General features: G+C 45.1%; 1 protein-coding gene and 1 long non-coding RNA gene across 5 annotated transcripts in view; one reads left to right on the plus strand and one right to left on the minus strand.

The window, feature by feature from the left end:
* Nucleotides 1–15,336, plus strand: part of PHACTR1 (phosphatase and actin regulator 1) — a 320,885-nt gene extending 305,549 nt beyond the window's left edge. For all 4 annotated transcript variants that reach the window (XM_038768071.1, XM_038768074.1, XM_038768072.1 and 1 more), the window contains 4 exons: nt 4,302–4,363; nt 9,165–9,305; nt 12,666–12,742; nt 13,904–15,336. In XM_038768071.1, the coding sequence (XP_038623999.1) occupies nt 4,302–4,363; nt 9,165–9,305; nt 12,666–12,742; nt 13,904–13,919 (296 nt within the window). In that variant the 3' untranslated portion in view covers nt 13,920–15,336. The remainder of the gene's footprint in view (nt 1–4,301; nt 4,364–9,164; nt 9,306–12,665; nt 12,743–13,903) is intronic.
* On the minus strand, nt 12,784–22,988 carry LOC119946657. The gene is made up of 5 exons (XR_005456450.1): nt 22,765–22,988; nt 19,525–19,636; nt 16,435–16,672; nt 15,223–15,307; nt 12,784–12,878 (listed from the first exon to the last, which is right to left on the minus strand). It is a non-coding gene; the product is annotated as an uncharacterized LOC119946657 (long non-coding RNA).
* Nucleotides 22,989–23,516: the final 528 nt, after the last annotated feature.

A 23,516-nucleotide genomic window follows, 5' to 3' on the forward strand; every position in this document is an offset into this window, starting at 1 on the left:
CAGTGGAAAATGGGGAAATGATCAGACTCATCAAAGGAAGAGGGTTTTTTTAAATATGTTGTCTGACGAACAAAAACCTTTTTCAAGAAATCATGAGGTCAGTGCTGTTTAACCAAACCAGGAGAAAAACCAAATAGAAGAAGAGATTGAAAACTTTTCTGTGCAATTTGAGGTTGATGAAATGGCAGATCACTCTGGCAATGGAAATTAGAGTCTAGAAAGCCATTACCCCTGAAAAAGAGCCTTGCAGTTGCCTAGAATTTGTTTTGGAGGAAATCTATCAGTCAGTCATTTTAACTGAGCACTTACTGTGTGCGCTTGGGAGAGTACAATATAACGGAGTTGGTAGACACACTCCTTGCCCACAATGAGCTTACAGTCTCGAGGGGATTCCATGATGAAGCCCTGAATCCTCTTACACATGATTGCTGTAATTCAGAAACAACCCTGTTTAATAAGAAAGTGATTATGTTCAGATATGAAATGCATCTGAAGGTTTACTTGGATTTTGACTTCAGGGACAGAAAAAAGACAGATGCTAAAAGTAAAGAAAACAACTCCATACAGTATCATAGAGGAGCACAAGCAACAGATGCTAAGCACTTAGAAAATTAAAATCGGCTTCTCTGAGAAAGCGAACAGAATTTTAAAAGCCTAATCGCATGTGAATGACCACCACAAATATAAAATGGAAAGCCTCATCTTCCCTGTTGCTCTCTAAGGAGTTCCTGCTGCAATTTCTCTGATTTGCTTCATTGTAATCTTCCTTGCACAAGGACAGGAAAGCCAAATGGAATGCTTCACCTGGGCAGCCTTAAGGGTTAGGGTTGTGGTATGTGACCTTATAAATATTGTCCTTCTGTTTCCTACCTTTGTCTTTCTCCATTCCCCTCTCCCCCCACCCTAGCCTCCCAGGCTGAAGTAGCCCTAATCCGAAGTTTGTTCAGTCTTTTCCTATCCCATGGAGTTTTTCATATCATGGATTCTCCTATCCAGGAGTCCCCTTAGACAGCTTATTCATTGGAAGGAAGGTATTTTTAATAAGAGAATTGGAATGATTTCAAAGGAATCTCCACAGTCAGAGAATAAATTCTCATGGTGACCCTTCTACTGCGATCTGATATCCTTCGTTCAGTGCAAACAGACCGTTGTCGGGGAGAAAGGAAGAATTTACGAACCGAAGGTTCCTATTTATCTTTGTGACAGAGCTACTACCAAGTATACTGCCTCCTTGCTCCAGGCCTGAGGCCAATTGCAGTTTCAGAGGGCTAAAGAAAAGGGAAAGAGCATGAATAACAACTGTGGGACACCAAGTCATTCAAACTTCGATGAAAATGGCCAAAGTCGGTCATACTGGGGATGCCTAGTGCCTCCATAACTGTCCATTTGCTAGCTGTGGAATTTCCCAGTGGATTCATACTACTTTGGAATAAGCTCTCAGATAGAGGAGACTCAACCAGTCCTATTTATTGAGTGTCTGTTGTGTGCAGTGCGCTTGGGGAAGATCCAATAAAATTGGAAGACTCCATCCCTGCCCTCTAAGAGCTTACACTTGGGCAGAGAAGGGAACAAAGCCTAGTTTCCTCAGCTGTGAAAAGCTGCCTGATCTGATGGGTCAGTGAGGTCTAAGGAACACAGCAAGCCAGCAAGATCTAGCCGTCCAACCGTTCATCAGACTAGGGGACTTTTCCCTTTCATTCAACTCTAATCCCGGCTCCGCCACTTGTCTGCTCTGTGACCTCGGGCCAGTCGCTTCACCTCATCTGTAAAATGGGGATTGATACTGTGAGCCCCACTTAGGACAGGGACTGTGTCTAACCTGATTTGCTTGTATCCACCCCAGCCCTTAGTACAGTGCCTGGCACATAGTAAGTACTTAACAAATACCCCAATTATTATCATTATTCATTGATTTACTTGTTTTTATTGTGTGCTTACAGTGTGTAGAGTATACTGAATGCTTGGGAGAGTACAATATAACAATAAGTTTATACCTTGCCTGCCCAGAATGAGCTGCAACATCTTTATAGAAGGTTATAAGGTGAGCTGGCATTTGAAGAAAGCATTGGCTAAAAAGAAAGTTACCTGGGGTCATTTTCACCAAATTTCACCAGACCTTCACTTCTCTGGGAGACCCCAACTTCCCTGAGCTCACTAATTCATGTGGGGTTTTATTGTGTCCAATCTGATTAGTTTGAAATTGCCCCAGCATAGCACAGTTCTTGTCACAAAGAAAAACAAAAATACTTTCAGCCTCTGCCGTCCCTTCTGAGTCATGGAGGACATGCGCACTGTACAAAAAAGTACTAGAGTATTACAACACAAGATGGCAGATGTCACAAAGTCACATGAGGTCACCCCTGCTGGCGGGCTGCCAGTGTCCTGGCCAAGTGCACCCAAAGTGGTGGAGAATATGATCTCATCTTCATTTTTAAGAGAACAGAGGGAAGTTGACCATCATTCCATATGACAGTTTTAGGAAATATTAATGGAAGAAAAGGGCAGGCACTAGGATCTAGTGGTAGTAATGATGATATTGATGATATTACTACTAGTATTAAAAATAATAATAGTAATGGTTATATTAAACATTTATTGTGGGCCAAGCCCTGAACTGAGCCCTGGACTATATTCAGGACAATCAAATCAGACACAGTTCCTGTTCCACATGGCGCTCACAGCCTCTAAAAGTAGGTGGAAACAATTATTTCATCCCCATTGTATGGATGAGGAAACTGAGGAAAAGAGGGGTTTCGTCTGGGAAGGCCTCCTTTCGCTTCTTCAGAAGCAAGAACAAAAAGTACGTAGAAATAGCGGCAGCATTAAAAATCAAGGGTCTATAGCATTTTCTTGGGCTATAAATCTCCCCCAAATCATTTTCACTTTATAAATCTGCTGTAAACTTCTTTTACATCCTTTTGAGAAGAGTCAGAATACAAGCCAGATGCTGATAGTTTGGGGGATTCTCCTATAAATTTGATTTTACAGTGTGACTTAGCCAAGTTTGCTGGGGGAGCCAGAGATGGGGGGCTGGACCCACAAGCCCTGTCCTGTGTTTCTGGGCTCAGTCTAGGCCAGTTTCTCTCTGTTCTCTTAAAAATGAAAATGTGATCATATTATCCACCTCTTTGGGTGTGCTTGGCCAGGATACACTACTGGCAGGGGTGGCCTCATGTAATTTTGTGATGTCTGCTGTCTGTGTTGTAACACTCCAGGACTTTTACCTACTGTGCTTACATCCTCCATGACTCAGAAGGGAAGAGAGAGGCTGAAATGGTTCATGGGTTCTAACCTCCTCAGGCTGATGCGGCAGAGTCTGACCTGGGAGTGAATTTCTGTTCCCAGCTTGTCTCATCTCATTCTGCTTCTGCAGTGGGTGGCTCCGTTGGTCTTTCCTGGCTGTTCTGGGGGAATCATGTGGCAGGAGACATTCCCTCCGCTCAGTCCCAGCTGACACAATGCTCTTACCACACCAGGCCTCACTGCACAAATGTCTCCAACCCACATTGGGTACCTGAGCCATCGCAAATAGCAGGGCAGAGGGACCTGAAGGGAGACATAATAATAATAATAATAACTCTGGTATTTGTTAAGCGCTTACTAGGTGCCAAGCCCTGTTCTAAGCTCTGGGGTGGATACAAGGTAATCAGGTTTTTCCACGTGCAGCTCAGTCTTTATTCCCATTTTACAGATGAGATAACTGAGGCACAGAGAAGTGAAGTGACTTGCCCAAGGTCACACAGCAGACAAGTGGCAGAGCTGGGATTAGAACCCATGTCCTCTGATTCCCAAGCCCGGGCTCTTGCCACTAGGCCAGGCTGCTTCACACCCTTCCTCTGGTTCCCCTCCATGGCCTAGCACCGTGATCAAGAGAAGGTGGGGATGGAGAGAGATCTCCTATGAGGCCAGCGGGAGTCTGAAGGGACTAGGAGGAATCAGACACTGAAATTCCCTGGCCTGCCAACCCCTTCCCATCTCTGCCTGTGGCAGCTGGACCTGGCTACTGGGGGCCAGGGCTTTGCCAGGCACCGGCACCTGGGAAAGGACAACGGGAGACATGGAGAATGCACCACTGCCCCGAGGACCCCCTGCTCTTTCAGTCATGCCCGGGCTCCACCTTATCATTCTTTCCAGCCCATCCCCTCTGATCCTCCCCACATAGGATGGTGGTGTGTCCAAGGGCAAGCTGGAGATTCTGCTCCCAGAAGAATTTTCTCTTTGGAGGAAACTCAAAAGGCTCAATTACATCTGTATGTTTGGATCACTCGCACGACCTAAACCACCCTCCAATTCCTTTCCAGCACGCAATGAGCAAGAGGAACAAGAGGAGAAACGGGAGATCAGGAGGAGGCTAACCCGCAAGGTGAGAGGGGACGAGGTATTGTCATCCGGGAACTTCAGTCCCTCTTCAGTCAGTCAACCAATGGTATTTATAGAGTACTTACTCTGGGCGGAGCCCTTTACTAAGAGTTTGGGAGAGAAGGATTCTGCTGGTTGACAGGATCCCTACCCTCTGGTGACTTGCAATCCTTGTCTTTACCTGCTGTTGCTGTTGAAAACTGCCAAGTTAGGTCTCCCCAGGGATATTCCCTAAACCCGAGGCAAGGAGTGGGTCTTTCTAGGGATCCAACTTGGATGTGAATGGGCTCAGGAGGACTGATACCTGTTCCAGCTCTGATTTCTCTGGAACCAAAGGGATTTTCAGGTAGGATTAAGGTGGGGAGCTGTGGAATGTACCGACCGCTCGGTTCTCATTTCTCATTAAAAGAAATCCGGCAACACTAAGGCACTTGGGTTCCAATACCAAACTCACCATCCTGACCCAAGAGGTCATTTTGGCACAGACTACTGACAGAGCCTTTACCCACAATCCTCAGGAACAGTTTGTTCTTTCCTTCTTTGGATTAATAATAATAATTATAATAATGACATTTATTAAGTGCTTACTATGTGCAAAGCACTGTTCTAAACGCTGATTTAAAATGGTCCTTGTCTTCTCAGAAATCACAGTGTGTAACTGCAATGCAAATAGGAAAAAAAAGTCCATGTTAAACAAGGTAAAGCAAAGAATGTTGATTAACGTAATGAGAGTGTTTCACAAGCCTGGGTTGAAAGTCATATTAAGAAAACAAAGACTAATTTGGAGAAGCTTGGGGCAGTGAAAATCGTGAAAGCACTTAAATAGCAAGTTGGACAATTGATGAATTGTTGTGCATGTAAAATAAAATTAACATTTAAGGACCGTGACAGTTTAGATCCAAATGTGTTCCACATTGCTCTCAGTGTATCCAAGAGCCCATTTAAACAAAAAGCTCTTCACATCGACCAGGTCTTTGGTGGGGTTTGCAAAAGTAAGACGTGTCTGAGACACCAGATGAGATGAGACTATATTCAGTTTGACTACAATGGTATCATCAGCCTCCTACAGTGAACATCTTGCGAGAAAGCCACCTACATTTCAGAAACAGCAAAAGACCCATTAAAATTAATTTTAAAAAGATTTGTTTGTAGTGTTCTCTTCCCCCAAGCTTCTGGGAGGGACATTATGCAAATCAGGAAACTCTAGGATTCTAAAAGTTATCCGAAGCATTAGAGAAGTGGTTTATGCTTTAGAGTACTTTACTTTTCCAAAGTTGGCAAGTGTATTGCTTTACCAAATTTCAGAAGAGAAACAGGAATCCGGAAAGGTCTATCAACCAATGGTATTTATTGAGCGCTTACTGTGTGCAAAGTACTGTGCTACACACTTAATCCAGCATTCCAGTAGAGGAACCTCCGATTAGGGCTTTATTCCCCAATTTTAACCCACTATTTCCAGAAAGGCATCATGACCTAGTGGAAAGAACACGGACTTGGTAGTCAGAGGATGTGGGTTCTAATTCTAGCTCCACCACTTGTCTGCTGTGTGACTTTGGGCAAGTCACTTAATTTCCCTGTGCCTCAGTTACCTCACCTGTAAAATGGGGATTAAGACTGTGAGCCCCACGTGGGACAAACTGATTACCTTGTATCTATCCCAGTGCTCAGAATAGTGCTTGGCACATAGTAAGCACTTAACAGATGCTATTATTATTATTATCATTATTATTATTATCATCGTCACTATTCCGATCAAGGGAATTGGAAGTTTTGAGCCCCAGCCTGGCTTTGCCCACACTTGTCCTCTTTCAGTTTCACTGGGACTGGTCCCAGCTCAGCTGCTGCTGACCCAATGTAGCCAGTGCTTAGTATAGTACTTGGCACATAGTAAGCACTTAACAAATATCACAGTTATTATCACCATCGAGTGGGAGAGCTGGGCTCTGCAATACTTCACAGATAAGAGAAAGAAGTGTTTATGTATGAAATTGTTCAAACAGTGAGATGCATACGTTGATAAAGAAGGGCTACAGCTCGTTGTGAGAACATGTGTGCATTAAGTGCTGAAGTGATAGTTTGGAGGCTATAGCCTGCAGGAAGATATGTTAATCAGGGAAGGCTTCCTGGAGGAGATGTGATTTCTGAGTACGATCTAGAACTAAAATCTATTTCTCTGAGAAAAAATTATTCCCATTCTCCAGCGCTTAGAACAGTGCTTTGCACAGAGTAAGCGCTTAACAAATACCATCGTTATTATTCAAAGGTCTCATAGAGCTATCCTTTCTCCTCCCTGGTTCTGCCCCTACCTCTCTGGTTTTAGGGCAGCTTATGCTTGAAGACAGGAAGTGCTTGCCAATAGCAACCTTATGGTAAGGGCAAATCAAAGCCCAACAAAGTAATGATCATAGCCTGAAACCAGACTCTGGCAACTTCTGCTGAGGCCCCAGACTTAATACTGGTCCACTTCATCACCCGGTATCTAGAGGCATAGCTTTGCTGGGAAGGCCACCTGGAATATCATCAGTCTTCCTCCATTTTGGTCAATATGGAAGTGTTCGATAAAGTACTTTGTAGAGAAGGGGTACCTGGGTACTTAGGAGTGTCGAAGGGAAAGATGAGAAAACCTGGGCGATTTGCTCTCTCTCCTTGGTGGCTGAAAAAGTGCAGCAGCTGAGGTGTGGTCGGATTGGAAAGGTCAGTTGGAGATGGAGATAAGTATTGCTTCCAGCCCAAGTGCTTAGATCTAGTCTGGCTGGGCCATTATCGCAGACAGGCAGGGCTCTGGCATTTGATCCTGATCAGTGCTTCCCCAGTAAATCTCCAACATGCAGTTAGAATGTGCTGATGAAGGGCAGAGCAGAGAAAGATTTCAGAAGCAGCAGATGCCATTATCTTGATGGGCAAAGTGAATCTGACTCGAGGGTCATGTGTTTTATAGCCTTCAAAGAGTTTTTCTCTGTTCTTTTTTTATGACATTTGTTAAGCACTTACTATGGGACAGGCATTTTACTAATCTGGGGTAGATACAAGTTAATCAGGTTGGATACAGCCCATGTCTGACATGGGGCTCACAACTTTAATCCCCCATTATATAGATGAGGTAACTGAGGCACAGAGAAGTTGTTACTTTCCCAAGCTCATCTGGTGGAACTGGGAATAGAACCCAGGTCCTCTGACTCCCATGCCTGTACTCTTTCCACTCGGCCATGTCGTTTCTCTTCTTGGTCCATTCTGGAATGATCCGGTTTTGGTCTCATCTCATTTCCGCAACTGTTTTGCTTTGACCCTGGGCTGAAAATTACTTACTGAGCACAGGGAGGAGCTGACAGACCCCAACCCCCAGGCAGCAGGACCCCAGGGAGTGTCAGTGGATGTGTGTGTTTTCTCCGCTCCTTGCCCAGACCCACGTCCGCTCAGATCTCCACACTCACCCGAATCCCCCAAATGCTTCTGAAGCTCCAAGTTTAGTGTCTGTATTAGGCTCACAGCCTTTGGGGTTTGGATGGGATCTCATCAGCTCCCATATCAAGAGACCCCCAGGATGGGGTGGAGGAGGAAAATGCTTCCAAACCAAGTCGAGGGGCTGACCAGACTTGCCATCATTTTAGGAATGCACAGCTAATGTGGGCACTTGCTTCTGCATTTGTGTGCTAGAGAGGAAAATAGCCCCAAGGAGATAGAGGATTAAGATCTTGCCCTTTGTGTTCCCAGTTTTTTAGACCCCTCCTAGACTAACTGTGTTTATTTCATTTGGGGTGGAGGGCAAGTTTGAAAAAAACAGCCTGAATGGTAATGGGGAGGACATTTTGAAATGAGCCACCCTTGTTATTTCTTAGTGTTTCTTATTTCTTCTAGACTGTGAGCCCACTGTTGGGTAGGGACTGTCTCTATATGTTGCCAACTTGTACTTCCCAAGTGCTTAGTAAGTGCTTTGCACACAGTAAGCTCTTAATAAATATGATTGATTGATTGATTGATTGATTAGTGGGCCCATGGTTTCACATTTCGCTTACGCTTAAATCATGGGCAGAGGTAAAAAAACCAAACAGTTCAATTGGAGCCTGCTAGACCTCATGAACTAAATCAGCTTCACCCTAGGACCCTGAGCTCCTGCTACTGTGTGAACACCTGCTACAGCAGCCTTTACTGAGCACCCTCTGAGTGCAAAGCACTTGGGAAAGTACGAAAGAGCCAGGAGACATAATCCCTGCCCTCAAGAAAGGGATTGAAAGTGCTTAGTACAGTACTCTATACACAGTAAGCACTCAGTAAAGGCCACTGAGTCATTACACCCCACCAGGAGACAGACATAGAAACATTTACAAAGGTGAGAAGAATAAATGGTTTAAGTGTGCCACTGAATATGTGTCTATTCATAAATACTGAGGCTGAATATAAACTGCTTTTTTTAGGGGTGGGGAGGAACTAGAGACCTTACCTCTCCCCGTTACCAATGGGGACACATTTTACGGACACACATCCACCTCTGGTAGGAGGAATTTTTCCCCTCTAGACTGTAAGCTCCTTGTGGGCAGGGAATGTGTCTACCGACTCTGTTTTATTGTACTCTCCCAAGTGGTTAGTACAGTGCTCTGCATACAGTAAGTGCTCAATAAATACCATTGATTAATAGGTATGCAAGTGATAGAAATGGCTTTTGAACTTCTACGTGCCCAGTTTGGGGAGAGAAATCCCCTAGAGATGGGAGGGATGCCTAAGTGGCGGTAGCAAGAAGATGGTCCTTGAGGATGCGTTGGCCTGGAAAGCTATATCATGCTGGTTCACACCTTTCCTTTTCCTGGCAGCTGAGTCAAAGACCCACGGTGGAAGAGCTGCGGGAAAGGAAGATCCTGATCCGCTTCAGCGACTACGTCGAAGTGGCAGACGCTCAGGACTACGACCGGAGGGCGGATAAGCCCTGGACGAGACTCACCGCCGCCGACAAAGTAGGTGTTGGTGGGGGGAAGGATGGACAGTGAAGATGGGAGGCATCCGGTTTCCCCCTCCCTGGACCAATTCTGGCACTAAATTTCATACTTGTTGCTAAGGACTCATGTGCTGGGATCATTGATTCATTCAATCATATTTATTGAGCGCTTACTGAGTGCTTGGGAGAGGACAATGTAATAATAAACGGACACATTCCCTGCCTCTAATGATCTTACAGTCTAGACCCCAGGATTATTAGTCACAGGATTAGGCAGAGATTGGGTGTAAAGTGCCAGTTGCCTTGGCTAGTACTTCTAAAAATGGAGAGGACATCACTGCTTCTCCCATAAAACCTCGTTGTGAGCAGAGAACATGTCTACCAATTCTGTTATATTGTGCTCTTCCACCACTTACTGCAGTTCTCTGCACACAGTTAGTGCTCAATGAAAACCATTGATTGAATAATACCATGCTTCATCCAGAAGCCCTAAGAGCCTTTTGGACAGTCCTGCATTTATCTTCCGAAGGGAAACCCAGTTTCCCTCCCCCATGATATCACCCTACATACTAATAATAGTGAAAATAATAGTGGTTGAGTACTTCCTATATGCCAAGCACTATGCTAGGCTCCAGGATAGACACCACGCAGATTAGATCAGAAACCATCCCCTGTACTGCAAGGAACTCAGAATCTGAGATAGGGTGAGTAGATATAATAATAATGATGATGGTATTTAAGTGCTTACTATGTGCAAAGCACTGTTCTTAGCACTGGGATTGATACAAGGTAATCAGGTTGTCCCATGTGGGGCTCACAGTCTTAATCCCCATTTTACAGATGAGGTAACTGAGGCCCAGAGAAGTTAAGTGACTTGCCCAAAGCCACACAGCTGATAAGTGGTACAGTCCGGATTAGAACTCACTACCTCTGACTCCCAAGCCCATGATCTTTCCACTAACCCACGCTGCTTCTCTTGTTATATTGTACTCTTCCAACCACTTAGTACAGTGCTCTGCACACAGTGAGTGAGTGCTCAATGAAAACCACTGATTGAATAACATGCTTCTTCCGGCATAGCTTATCCTTATTTCACAGATGAGGAAACTGAAGCCCAGAATAGTTAAGTGACTCTTCCATGGTCCAATAGCAAGCAAGTGGCAGAGCTGGGATTAGAACCCAGGTCCCCTCTCTCCTGGTCTGGCCAAAGTGCTTCTCCATATAGCCTGTCAGCCCTGTCACGCTGAAACAGCCGTGCCTGTTTTCTCTTTCTCCTCTGGCCCCTCCAAACCAAATTCGTTATAATTATGCCAGGAAGCAACTGGAGAAACTCTGACGGCTTCGCAGGAGCCCCCCAAGGCCTGTGCAGGACTTCCCATCAAAAACCGACTTAGCTTTTGGGAAAGTCTTCCCGAGTCTCTAGTGCTGCAGAATTTTACCAGTTATGAGATATTTTTGCCGTCTCTGTTCAGGGCCATCACCTGAGGGAGAGGGAGAGAGCAGAGGCAATGCGAAAGGTTGCAAAATGAGCAGCCAAATGACTGAAGTATGAAGTGGAAACTCACATGCCCAGCTTGCTACCCTTGGGAGCACATGACTCCCCAGCCCTTCCCTGCTTGTAAGAGGACTTTGAGTCCTCTCTGTTCCTTTTGGCCACCCTGAAAAGGGAAGAATCTGTTGCTGAATTGTACTTTCCAAGTGCTTAGTACAGTGCTCTGCTCACTGTAAGCGCTCAATAAATATGATTGAATGAATGCATGAAAGAATGTCAGTTTTTTCCACCAGGGCCTCCGAGAGCTGGGCTTTTTTTGGAGGCTGAGTTAGGACTGACAAGAGTTCTTTTGAAGAACCTTCCTTAGTACGTCAGAGGGTCAGGAAAGCCCTGCCCCTCATGCTTTATCTCTGGGTGTGGAAGGCAGGAGAGCCAGATAACATGAACTGAAGAGTTGATTGCTCCTGTTGGCATATCAGCAGGACCCTGAGTCGGCTCTCCGCTTCCTGTCACTGTTTCTCTTGTTCCTCAGTCAAGGCAACGGAGCCTCGTTAACGGGCCGAGAGCAATGCATAATTCCTCCTTCTATATGGTTCGAGGTCCTAGAAGTTTGAACCTTGAAAAGAATTCAGAGTAGTGAATTGGGAAGGGGAGTTTGCTACAAGGTAGAGTTAGCTGTTTCTTTGTAGAGAGGCACTGTGGTTTCATGGAAAGAGAAAGGGCCTGAGGGCCAGAAGTTCTGGGTTCTAGTTTCAGCTCTGCCAATGGCTACTGTGAGATCTTAGGCAAGTGACAACTTCTCTGGGCCTCAGTTTCCTCATCTGTAAAATGGGGAGAGGTTGACCCCCATCCGGGCTGAGCCAGGGTTTGGACAGAAACTGGTATTAGAACCCAGGTCTCCTCCAACCCTTTGCCCTATCCATCAGACTATGCTGCATTTCAAATTAATGAAAAGCATTAAACTCTACCTAAATTAAATTCTACCACTGTTATCTTACATTACCCAGTGAAAATGTGTTCTAGCAGAGCTGCGTATTCATGGTGGTTGTAGTCATCAATATTGTGATTATTGTTTTTGGGGGGTGATGGTAAGAAATATCTTTTCCCTTCCCCTCTCCATGTTCAGAGAGGTCCTGTCAAGGTTGTTGCATCACAAAATGGATCTAGTCCATATACAACCCATTTTCACTTTGGCCCAGTTTACTTGCTGTCTCTAAGTAGCTGATGTTTATAAGTCCTAATAGTTTGAACCTTGGAAGAATTGAGGGTAGTAAATTGGGATAGGGAATTAACTAGAATGTAGTTAGCTATTTATAGAGGCAGTTTGGTCTAATGAAAAGAGCATGGGCCTGAGGTTCTAGTTTCAGCTCTGCCAAAGCCTGCAATGCCATCTTAGGCAAGTGACAACTTCTCTGGGCCTGTTTCCTCATCTGTAAAACGGGGATGGCAACACCTGTGTCTCTTCCTAACAGACATGATGTACAAATTTGTGGTAATTATTGCCATTTTCTAGAATGACACTGCAAGGACTCTTGATTAGCATGCATTCACACATTTTGCCCCCAGAAGCAGATGCAGGAAAGATCCTGTCTGCAGGATCTCAGGAGTCTGAACTGAGATTTAGCTGAGGCTATGAATGTGCTTTATTTATGTGTAAATTTAACATGTTTATTTGCTGACAGGAACATATGGCATGGCAACGAGCTTCATCATTTGCAATTTAGGTCCCACAGGCGATTTCTTGAATGACTCTAAAAGGCTTCCAGAGTGCCTTTCCTTCTGAGAGGGACACGTTTTTATGGTCCTTTTATTTCTGTTTCTTTAGAAAATAACAGTTTGGAATAAAAAGTGAATTTCTCTTGATCTTCTCCGTTTGCATTTTTACAGGCAGCCATTCGGAAGGAGCTCAATGAATTTAAAAGCACTGAAATGGAAGTTCATGAATTAAGTAGGCATCTAACAAGGTTGGTAGAAACTTTTTTTATTTTTTATTTTTAATGACAACTTCTGAACTTCACTGCTTCTAGGGTATAGAGAATTTAACGTTGGGACAGCAAGGCTTCTTTTTTCTTCAGGCTTCTGGAAGGCAGGATATATGTGCTTTTCAGGGAAAGAAAAATGACAGTTAAAAAGCCACGGCAACCTTTTGCGGCACTTAAAGATAAAGCACCGGCTGTAGATCCTTCTATTCGGAGAAACAACAGTTGATAAGGGGAGATTTAGGACTAAGAGGACATAAAAGAGACCAAGATATGGGGGAACACAGGCCTGGGAGTAAGAAGGACCTGGGTTCTCATCCCAGCTCCACCACATGACTGCTGTGGGACCTTGAACAAGTCACTTCTCTGGGCCTGTTTCCTCAATTGTAAAATGGGGATTAAGACTGTGAGCCCCATGTGGGACAGGGACTTTGTCCAGCCTGATTAGCTCATACATACCCAAGTGCTTAGAACAGCGCTGGACACGTAATAAGCATTTAACAAAATACCTTCATTCTTTAGGTGAAGAAAAAACCTATTAAAAGGAGCAATAGCACAGTGGTGACCTCTTCCCCAGCAGGGATCGTGAGCACTCCTGGGTGACCAACTGGGCATCCAGTGGTAGGTCTAACCCTGCAAAGAGCAGAGCGATGCAGGAAGCAGTAGCCTGTGCTATTTACTGTCTGTATAAATACAGCCATCAATTGATCTGTGGTATTTGATTGCTTACTGAGTCCAGAGAGCACTGTACTAACAGCCTGAGAAAGTACAATACAATAGAGTTGGTAGACACGATTCCTGTTCACAAGCTTCCAGTCTACAGGAGAAGACATTAAAATAAAGTACAGATGGAGAAATAGTAGATTATAAGGATGCATACATAAGTAGTGTGGGGTTGGGGTGGGTACCAAAATGCTTAAGGGTGCTAAGCGTATAGTCGATGCAGAGGGGAGTGGAAACGAGGAGTTAATCACGGAAGGCCCCTTGAAGATGTTTAATATCAGGAGGGTTTTGAAGGGGAGGAGAGTGGTGGCATGTCAACTACGAAGGGGGAGTACCGCTGGAATCTGTAAACAATAAGCTGAGATGAGTCTGGTTGCAGAACAACCCCCACCTCCCACTCAGACGGTGTCTTTGTTTCTCTAGGTTTCACCGCCCTTAGCAGTCAGACTCCAGCCGAATACGATGCTGTCTTCAGAACATAAATTGAAAAGAACCATAAGTGCTGGTATGATTCACTCCCTGTTACATTGTAAATCTTCTGAACCGCCTTGTTTTAAAAGAGAGAGAAAGGAAGCCAAGGAGCATGGTATCTCGGTGAGGGGTGGAAAGGAAACAATGCTCCATGGCCAGAGCTGCGACCACAACTTCTGACATTGAGAGACGCCTCCTGGGCAGGGCTGAGGGCATCAGCTGGCGTCCTCGTTTTCAGACTCGCTGGCATGTGGATCTGACCCATTTTGTCTAAGTCCAGCTGGTCCTGCATCCATTCCATCATCAGCCACCCTCATCCTCAGGGTGCTGATCCCTCTGCTCCACAGACATCTGAGGCAATGGCTCTGGCCATGATTGTGTCAAGTCAGAGTCCTGACTGGCTTCCTGTGCCCACCCACCAGCACTTCAACCGAAAGGACTGAGAGAGATGCTAAGGAGGGAGGGCTGTTGCTTTGCATTTCCCCTACCTCCCTGCTACTCCCCCGCTAAACCCTAGAGGGAAAGCCCTGGCCCTCAGCAGTGCTGGAAGCCCCGACTGCCACCCTTTGGCTTTGTAAGAGACGGGTGTGGTGCCTTGGCAGTGAAATGATAACACCGATTGGCTGCTAGGAGCAGCAGAACCAAAGCTGAGCAGAGTGGCTTTCATCTTAATTTCTAAAACACAAAATGATCAGCCCCAAATACAGGAGGATAATGATGGAGTGATCTAGCATTGTAAAGGAAAGTGGGGATTATGGGCATTAGCACATTACTTCCTAACGGAGAGGGAGGGAACTTTTCTTGTCCATTCTTAATCTTCTCTCTCAGCTCCAGGGTGCCGCTTCACAGTCTTTTTTGTCAGAGAAGGTGATGCCTTCCGAACCTGACTTAAGCGTAAAAACAGAACCAGGAAATTCAGCCCAACAGGGTCAGTCTTTAGCTAAGGAACTTCCCATTCACTTAGCTTTTGCTTTGGGCCCGAGCCCCCCCTTTCTGAAGGCTGAAGTGAATCGAGGTGTGGTGGCCATCCTCTCACTCATGTGGGGAAGAAATCCATCTGCTGCCCTGCACCGCTAGGTGAGTCAGTAATCCTAGAAAGGCAAATACCAGCCAAATTTCCCTGGCAGCTCTTGGGCCTGATGATCGAACAGTGCATAGTCCTCAAAAGGAAGAGGAGTGAATGCCTTCTCAGGCCCTGCGTTGGGGACAGAAAGAAGTTACTCTGGGAGTAGGAATAAGGAAGAAGCCGCTTCCTTCCCCAGGCACGTTACCTATCAGAAGCTGATGCATGTGTTCCCTTGATGCTACAAGGCCGCTGGGATCATTTTCAGGGCTGAGTATTTATTGGCAGGAATCCTAGCAAGAGAAGGAGCAAGCAGCACTAAGAGAACAATTCTTTTTCCATCACCGACACCCCAACCCCAAACAGAGGAGAGCGTGAGGCCCAGCTAAGGTTCAGTCAGAAACCTGGAGCTGGCAGGCTGCAGGAAACCTATTTGGGCAGAATGACCTAACCTCCACCTGGGTCGAGTGTGAATTACAGGAGACAGTGGAGTCTGTCTCGGGGGTTTCGTGTAACTTCACATTCCTGTTTCTCAAGTGGCCTTCCCACAATCCAGTGGGTCATTCCTAAGCAGGTGGATGTTTAGTAATAATAATAATGATGGCATTTGCTAAGCACTTACTATGTGCAAAGCACCGTTCTAAGTGCTGGGGAGGTTACAAGGTGATCAGGTTGTCCCAAGGAGGGGCTCACAGTCTTAATCCCCATTTTACAGATGAGGGAACTGAGGCTCAGAGAGTGAAGTGACTTGCCCAAAGTTACAGCTGACAATTGGCGGAGCCAGGATTTGAACTCATGACCTCTGACTCCAAAGCCCGGGCTCTTTCCACTGAGCCACGCTGCTGTAAGAAAACTTACACCTCAAAGTACCTCTTGGCACAGGGACAGATGACTCACTTCTATGAGGCTTAATTCCGGGGGCCACCCACCTGCCATCTCCCACGGACAGCGGAATTGCTTGTGACACCTTGGGGGATCCGCTGAAATCCACTCAGATCCACCTTTTCCTGTGCTGGGGCAGCAGCTAGGGACAAGCAGCAACAGTACAAATTCTACAGCATCCAAAGAGGTGGATTTAATTCAGCTGAAGCCACCGCTACCACAATCATGGTACCTTTTTATATTCCAAACATATCAATGGTTTTAAGCATTTGCGCTAGTATAGGACTGTGTCATGTCTCCAAACTTAAGGAAAGGACACTCTGGATTTCAGTCCTCTCCAATTATAACGACGGCATTTCTGCGACCAAAGGCACAGTGAATGCTCTTGCCCCTTTTGTTGTACGGTACTCTCCCAAGTGCTTAGTACGGTGCTCTGCACGTAGTAAGCGCTCATTAAATACCACTGAGTGATCGAATGTTGCATCAGATTAGATTGGCCAAAGCAACAATAAGTGAAATAACAGAAAATGACACTTACAAACTGCTGAACGGAAGGAGTTGTGCGTGCTCAGATGGATGTCGTTTTTAAAATTTCCTCATGTGCGGACAAGCGAGTGCAGGGCAAGTTGGTGGCTTCTTCCCATGTGTCTGAATTCCAAAGCCAAATGCATTTTCCAGTTGATATGCCGGTGTCTGTACATAGAGTTTGTCTTTGTATAGGAGGGAATGTGGTGACTGTCAATCCTGTGCTCTTCCAGTACTGTAACAGATTATGCCTGTATGAAAAAAGGAAATGTAAATATAAAAGAAAACAAAGTGGGTCTCTATGTCCTAAGTTTTGTACATACTGAAACTGCATGGTATTTAAATTATTGTCCGTCTCTGATGATGTACGCAGTTTCTTTAAAAAAAAAAGTTTGACCAACTGTTTCCTCGTCTGTTTCCTTCGATCCTTGTTCTTAAAAACCATCACCAAGGGGATGCGCTTTTGCCAAAATGACTGATTTCCCAGATGGCAAAATAAGGGTTTGAGGGGACCCAGATTTCCAAACCATTGAAATATCACAAGGACATGGAATAAGCCAGGGGCTGACCTAAATCCCCAGCCTGCAAACAGATTGGAAAGGGGAGGCCAGAGAGCAGCCATACCTTGGGAAAAAAGTCACCGCCTTTCATTCATTCATTCATTCATTCAATCATATTTATTGAGCGCTTACTGTGTGCAGAGCACTATACTAAGGGCTTGGGAAGTACAAGTCGGCAACATATAGAGACGGTCCCTACCCAACAGCGGGCTCACAGACTAGAAGGGGGAGACAGACAACAAAACAAAACATATAAACCAAATTCATTCATTCATTCATTCATTCATTCATTCAATCGTATTTATTGAGCGCTGTGTGCACAGCACTGTACTAAGCGCTTGGAAAGTACAATAAAATAAATAGAATAAATATGTACAAGTAAAATAGAGTAATAAATATGTACAAACATATATACATATACAATCATCCAATTGTATTTATTGAGCGCTTACTGTGTGCAGAGCACTGTACTAAGCGCTTGGGAAGAACAAGTTGACAACATATAGGGACGGCCCCTACCCGACAGTGGGCTCACAGTCTAGAAGGGTGAGACAGACAACAAAACAAAACAAAACATATAAACCAAATTCATTCATTCATTCGTTCAAACGTATTTATTGAGCGCTTACTGTGTGCAGAGCACTGTACTAAGCACTTGGAAAGTACAATAAATAGAATAAATATGCACAAGTAAAATAGAGTAATAAATCTGTACAAACATATATACATATGTATATATATATATATACATACACACATTCATTCAATCGTATTTATTGAGGGCTTCCTGTGTGCAGAGCACTGTACTAAGAGGAAGCCTTCCTTACCCACATATCCCATCACCTTCCCAGCCCGGGCCTGGACAGGGAGGCAAATCCTCTCGTGGCCTACGTCGATGTTCCGTCTCCTGGCACAGGTAAGGGCCAGTGGAATTTTTAATTTTCCCTGGCTTGGTTATGTCCTTTGTGGTGTGTTCACAGAATTGCTCAGTGGGTACTTGGAAAATGTTTTTTCTCTTCCTGACCATAAGTCCACCTTCTAATGCTCTAATGATGATGATAATTTCTAGAAACCAAGACTACACCCACTCAATCCAGCATATTCAAAATGGCTGCTCTTTGAGGAGAATAAAAACTCAACCCATAAATAAGAACTACCTTTTCGGGTGGCCAAATCTGAAACTGGACTCTCTGTGCCAACCCTGTGTACCAAAGAGCAGAAGAGAGAGGCAGTAAGGCCTCATGAAAAGAGCATGGGCCTGGTAGAGGACCTTGATTTTAGTCTTGCTCTGCCACTTGCCTGTTGGGTGATTTGGGGCAAATCACTCCTCTGGGCCTCAATTTCCTCATCTGTAAAATGGAGATTCAATGCATGTTCTCCGTCCCACTTGCAGTGAGAGGCCCTTGTGGCACAGAGACTGTATCGAATAGGATTACATTGCATCTACCATGGCACTTATTACAGTGCTTTGCACACAAGCACTTAACTATCATAATTACCATTTCCATAGCCCTAGGAGGTACAAAATAAGGGCCATAATTCTTTCACAGCACCAGGACCAGACAATATGCCTACAGTGGCCCTTAATGCTATGAGTTCTTGGGGTCCATTCCCAACTAGGGGCAAGGCAGCAACACACAAAAGTGAACTGTGAGTTCAATGCTCCATATTTTTAAAGAGTATGCCTCTACTTTAATACTCCATATGTTTCACCCCAAGCAACCAATCAATCAATCAATCAATCATATTTATTGAGCACTTACTGTGTGCACAGCACTGTACTAAGCACTTGGGAAGTACAAGTTGGCGACATATAGAGACACCCTCACTTTTCCCCTCCACTTCCTCAACTACTTCGTTGATCATCAACTGATGCTATTTGTTAAGCAATGGAGTGCAAAAGCTTTGTCTTAAATTTAACACAAAAAAGCTAATAAATGAAACCATCAGCCATGAGCCTCTAAAGTCTCACCTCCTCTGAATTCCCTCCTACTCCTACATCCCTTCTCTTGTCCTGCCCAGCTGTCTCTCACAGACATTTCCTCTGCTTGCTTTCTCTACTTGGGCCCCTGCCCCAAAGAATTCAAATACCTTCACATCTCTCCCTGCTCCCAATCTGGCCCCCATTCCTCAAACTGGGTGGGGATACCGGCTGCGTGCCTTGCTGCTCTGCTGGATCAGCACTCTCGAATGGGGTCACAAATACAGATGTTGCACCCCAAAAGCCACCCTTAACCTGCAAAAGGTGCAGGTTCACCTCCTCAATCCCCGGACACTATCTGCCATTCCTCAGTGTCGATACTCAGCCTCACCCAGCATTTCACCAAGACTTTGGCCACAAGAGTATGGCGATGGAAAAATCACCTAAAAATAAATGCCAGGGTCCAAAATATTACCATCTACCAATCAACAGCCTGGATCATTGAAAAGCTTGGAGAAGACTAGCATCAGAGACATGGTTACCATTAGGACAAAGGTAAGGGATGGGAGCAATGGGAGAAAGGCAAGTTCCCCTCACTTATCTGCAGAGCTGCTGTCTTTACCTGGAAGCTGGAAGAAAAGGGGTTTCTCCTGAAGGCATCTTGTGATCCAAAATGTTCTCAGGCTCTCCATCTGGACAAAAAGCAGAGCACGGGGTTCTCTGGACTTCAATTTCTGAAACAATGCAAACAAGATAAATTAGAGACAAGATGTGAGCAGGGTTTAAGCCATCTTTCAAACCTTCAGATTTTTCAAGAAGTAATTGGGAGGGTTTTCCCGGGAGGGAAAAAAAGACGCAAAACAACCCAAAAGATATCTATGGCACTCTGAATTTTCAGCCCAAAAATCAATGCTGGGGCGTAAATGGTAAAGCTCTTCAAGAGCAGGGTTCAATCAGACAACAAATTAGCTGAGAACCCTACTAGAGTACAAGGCACTGAACTAAATGGTTGGGAGCATACTAAAGAAGTAGGACGTATTTCCTGCCCTCCCGGAGTTTACCATTTAATGGGAGAGACAGACAACACATTCACAAATACAGCAGGAAGGAAGAAAGAAAAATATGACTGGAAATAGTTCAATTACATCAAGATGAACTAGATACATACTGGAATGCATAAACATACACATGCAATTAAGTGCTGAAGACACAAATAAGATGCACAAGTGCTCTTGGTTGATGCAACTAGGGCGTTCACCAAGGAAGGCTTCCTGGAGGAGGCAGGGATTTAGAAGTTTTGACATTATGGAGAGTTAAGTCTGGCAGATTTGGGGCGGGATGGAGGATGGAGATCCTCCTGCCTCTTTGTGTGCAGCAGCATGTATAATACACAGAAGGGGGAAAGAGGCAGGAGGCAGAGCCCCTGTTCAGTAGTCTAGCTAATAAAGGGTTCAAACTGGGGAACGACAAGAGCTTGGACCAAGGGAGTAGCCGTCTGGGTGGACAGTCAGGAGTAGATCAAGGAAATACTGTGGAAGAACCACCAGTGGGGCCTACTGCCTGGGAGCCAGAGGACCTGGATTTTAAAACCTAGCTCAGACAATTGCTTGCTGTCTGACCTTGGGCAAATCACTTCACTTCTCTGTGCCTCAGAAACATAAGCAACAACCACCACTGTGTTTCCAGGATCCAATGGAAATAGGGAAAGGAGGAGGAGGGTGAAGGGGGAGAAGGGAAGGAGAAGATGGGGGAAGGGAAAAAGGAGAGGGGAAAGGAGGAGAGGGGAGGGTTCCTTTTTTCATGCTTTTAACCTTCATCTTCCTCCAAGCTGAAGCTACCTTGCATTGGACTTCACCTGTGTAGGGGTGGTGTAGCATAACTCAAATTCCCTCCAGACTAGCACCGCCTTTGATCTTGCCTCAATCTTCTTGAAGCCTCTGCCCAAACACAGCTATCAGTTTCCTGGGGACTATATGGCTAGCTAGTCTGCATCATCATCATCATCATCAATCGTATTTATTGAGCGCTTACTGTGTGCATAGCACTGTACTAAGCACTTGGGAAGTACAAGTTGGCAACATATAGAGACAGGCCCTACCCAACAGTTGGCTCGCAATCTAAAAGGGGGAGACAGAGAACAAAACCAAACATACTAACAAAATAAGATAAATAGAATAGATATGTACAAGTAAAATAAATAAATAAATAAATAGAGTAACAAATATGTACAAACATATATACATATATACAGGTGCTGTGGGGAAGGGAAGGAGGTAAGATGAGGGGGTGGAGAGGGGGACGAGGGGGAGAGGAAGGAAGGGGCTCAGTCTGGGAAGGCCTCCTGGAGGAGGTGAGCTCTCAGTAGGGCCTTGAAGGGAGGAAGAGAGCTAGCTTGGCGGTTGGGCAGAGGGAGGGCATTCCAGGCCCGGGGGATGACGTGGGCCAGGGGTCGATGGCGGGTCAGGTGAGAACGAGGTACGGTGAGGAAATTAGCGGCAGAGGAGCGGAGGGTGCAGGGTGGGCTGTAGAAGGAGAGAAGGGAGGTGAGGTAGGAGGGGGGCGAGGTGATGGGAGAGCTTTGATGCCTCTCAGCGGTCCATATTGTTTAAGGTTGGGCACCGCTGTGAAAATGAAAAGTACACAATGAAACACTCGGAGTCTAACATCCCTTAAAGCTTTTGGACTCCTCTTGGAAACAGTGCTGCCTAAAACAAACCTCTTCCTTCCGTTCCCCTCCTCAGGCTGACCGAGTTCCAAGCCAGTACCGTCTGACCATGTGCTCTCGAGCTGTTACATTCCTGGACCAAACTGACTCCTCAAAGCGCTGTCACAAAAAATACGATTCGTAGACAGCACTGAAGCCTCTGTCCAACCAGGCACCGTGATTGTTTCAGTGCAGAGGCTACGGTTTTCTCCTTAGCTACGACTTTGCTCTTGAGTAAGTGTTCCAAAGACAAACAGTTCCTCCTGACCTGGAGAGGCATGACTGCAAAGTTGGTTATGCCAATTCACTTCATTATGATATGATGATGATGATGATGATGATGGCATTTGTTAAGCGCTTACTATGTGCAAAGCACTATTCTAAGCGCTGGGGGAGGTTACAAGGTGATCAAGTTGTCCCACAGAGGGCTCACAGTTTTAATCCCCATTAGCCTTGGAAGACCATCACTTACCAGTTTCTCATCTATCTTACCATCGAACCCTTGCCCATATCCTCCTCCTGGCCTGGCACTTCTCTCCCACTTTAGAGCCAACAGACCACCACTCTCCCCTTTCAAAGCCCTCCTAAAAATCACACCCCATCCAAGAGGCATTCCCTAAGCCTCATTTCCACTATCAGCACTAATGTGCTCAGATTTGCCCCCCTGATCACTTGATATCACCTCACCCTCAGCCTTTATTTATATAATCTTACACTCTGCCATTTTCCCTATCTGTAATTCATTTGTCTGGCTCCTTCTCTAGATTGTGGACAGGTTTCGTGTCTACCAGCTCAATTGTACTGCACTTCTCCAAGTCCTCAGTACAGTGCTTTGCAAACAGTAAGTGCCTCAATTATTACCACTGATTGATACACCTCCATTATAGCTGAGAAGTAGATCAGCCCAGTCCCCAGAGTTGATGTCAACTTCAGTAGTATCATCATCTAAATTTCCTAAGCACCCATTTTGTGCAAAGCACTGCACTAGGTGCTAAAGGCATACACAAAACAGGACATAGCCCATCCTCGAGATGTTTGCAATCTGATGGGGGAGTCAGGCCTAACAGAGGGCTAAAATAAAGGAAAAACACAAAATGATAAGTGTCTACATGAGGGCTGAGGTAGCTGTTAACAGCTTACACAGCACAGAAGACTTACACAGAATACATCTTTGGCTTCTTTTCAGCAGGCAAGGAGTCGCCCCCTGCTCAAACAGATGAGGAAAACAAAAAATATTGCCATGTGGCAGTGAATTGTTACACCGCACAAAGTCACCCTTCCAGGGATGTTCCCAAATAATTCAAGATCTAACATTGGGAGAACATTCCTAAAAACTTCCCTCCACATTTTTTACCAGTGTAGCTATAGCTTCACATTGTTGACAAACCTCTACCAAAATAGTGATCTCACCTCCTCATCTTCCTCCACACAACAAACACACACACACGCGCAACTTTCCTAGCTCATCTCCATCCTCCCTGTCCCACAGGCCAACAAACTCAGTGTCATTCTCAATAATTACTCTCCATGAAGCACTGCAAGCAGCAAATGGAAGTGAATGAAGTTAGTGTCTTGAAGGAGGGTAATGTTGGAGAGCCAGGCCAAAGCCAGGCAGAATGCTAATTTAGAAAAGGACACCCCATGGTGTCATTAAGTTAAGCTCCGTCTATACTGGAGATTCTCAGACTTCTGGCACAATTGGTTCCTGAAAACTGCATCTTAAATTAGAACCAACTTTCCCCATAGGAATGATGTTATAAATGGGGAACCGGTTCCTAAACAAAGGCTTGGACGACATACGTTTACCAAAATTACCCAGAATTGTATACTCAATTACTTATATACGAGTAATACAGCCATATTAATGTTAGTATATTATATCGATTGGTATAAAAATCCCACTAAAAGAG

Source organism: Tachyglossus aculeatus, chromosome Y2 (genome assembly GCF_015852505.1).
Source record: "Tachyglossus aculeatus isolate mTacAcu1 chromosome Y2, mTacAcu1.pri, whole genome shotgun sequence".
In the NCBI taxonomy this organism is placed as follows: Eukaryota; Metazoa; Chordata; class Mammalia; order Monotremata; family Tachyglossidae; genus Tachyglossus; species Tachyglossus aculeatus.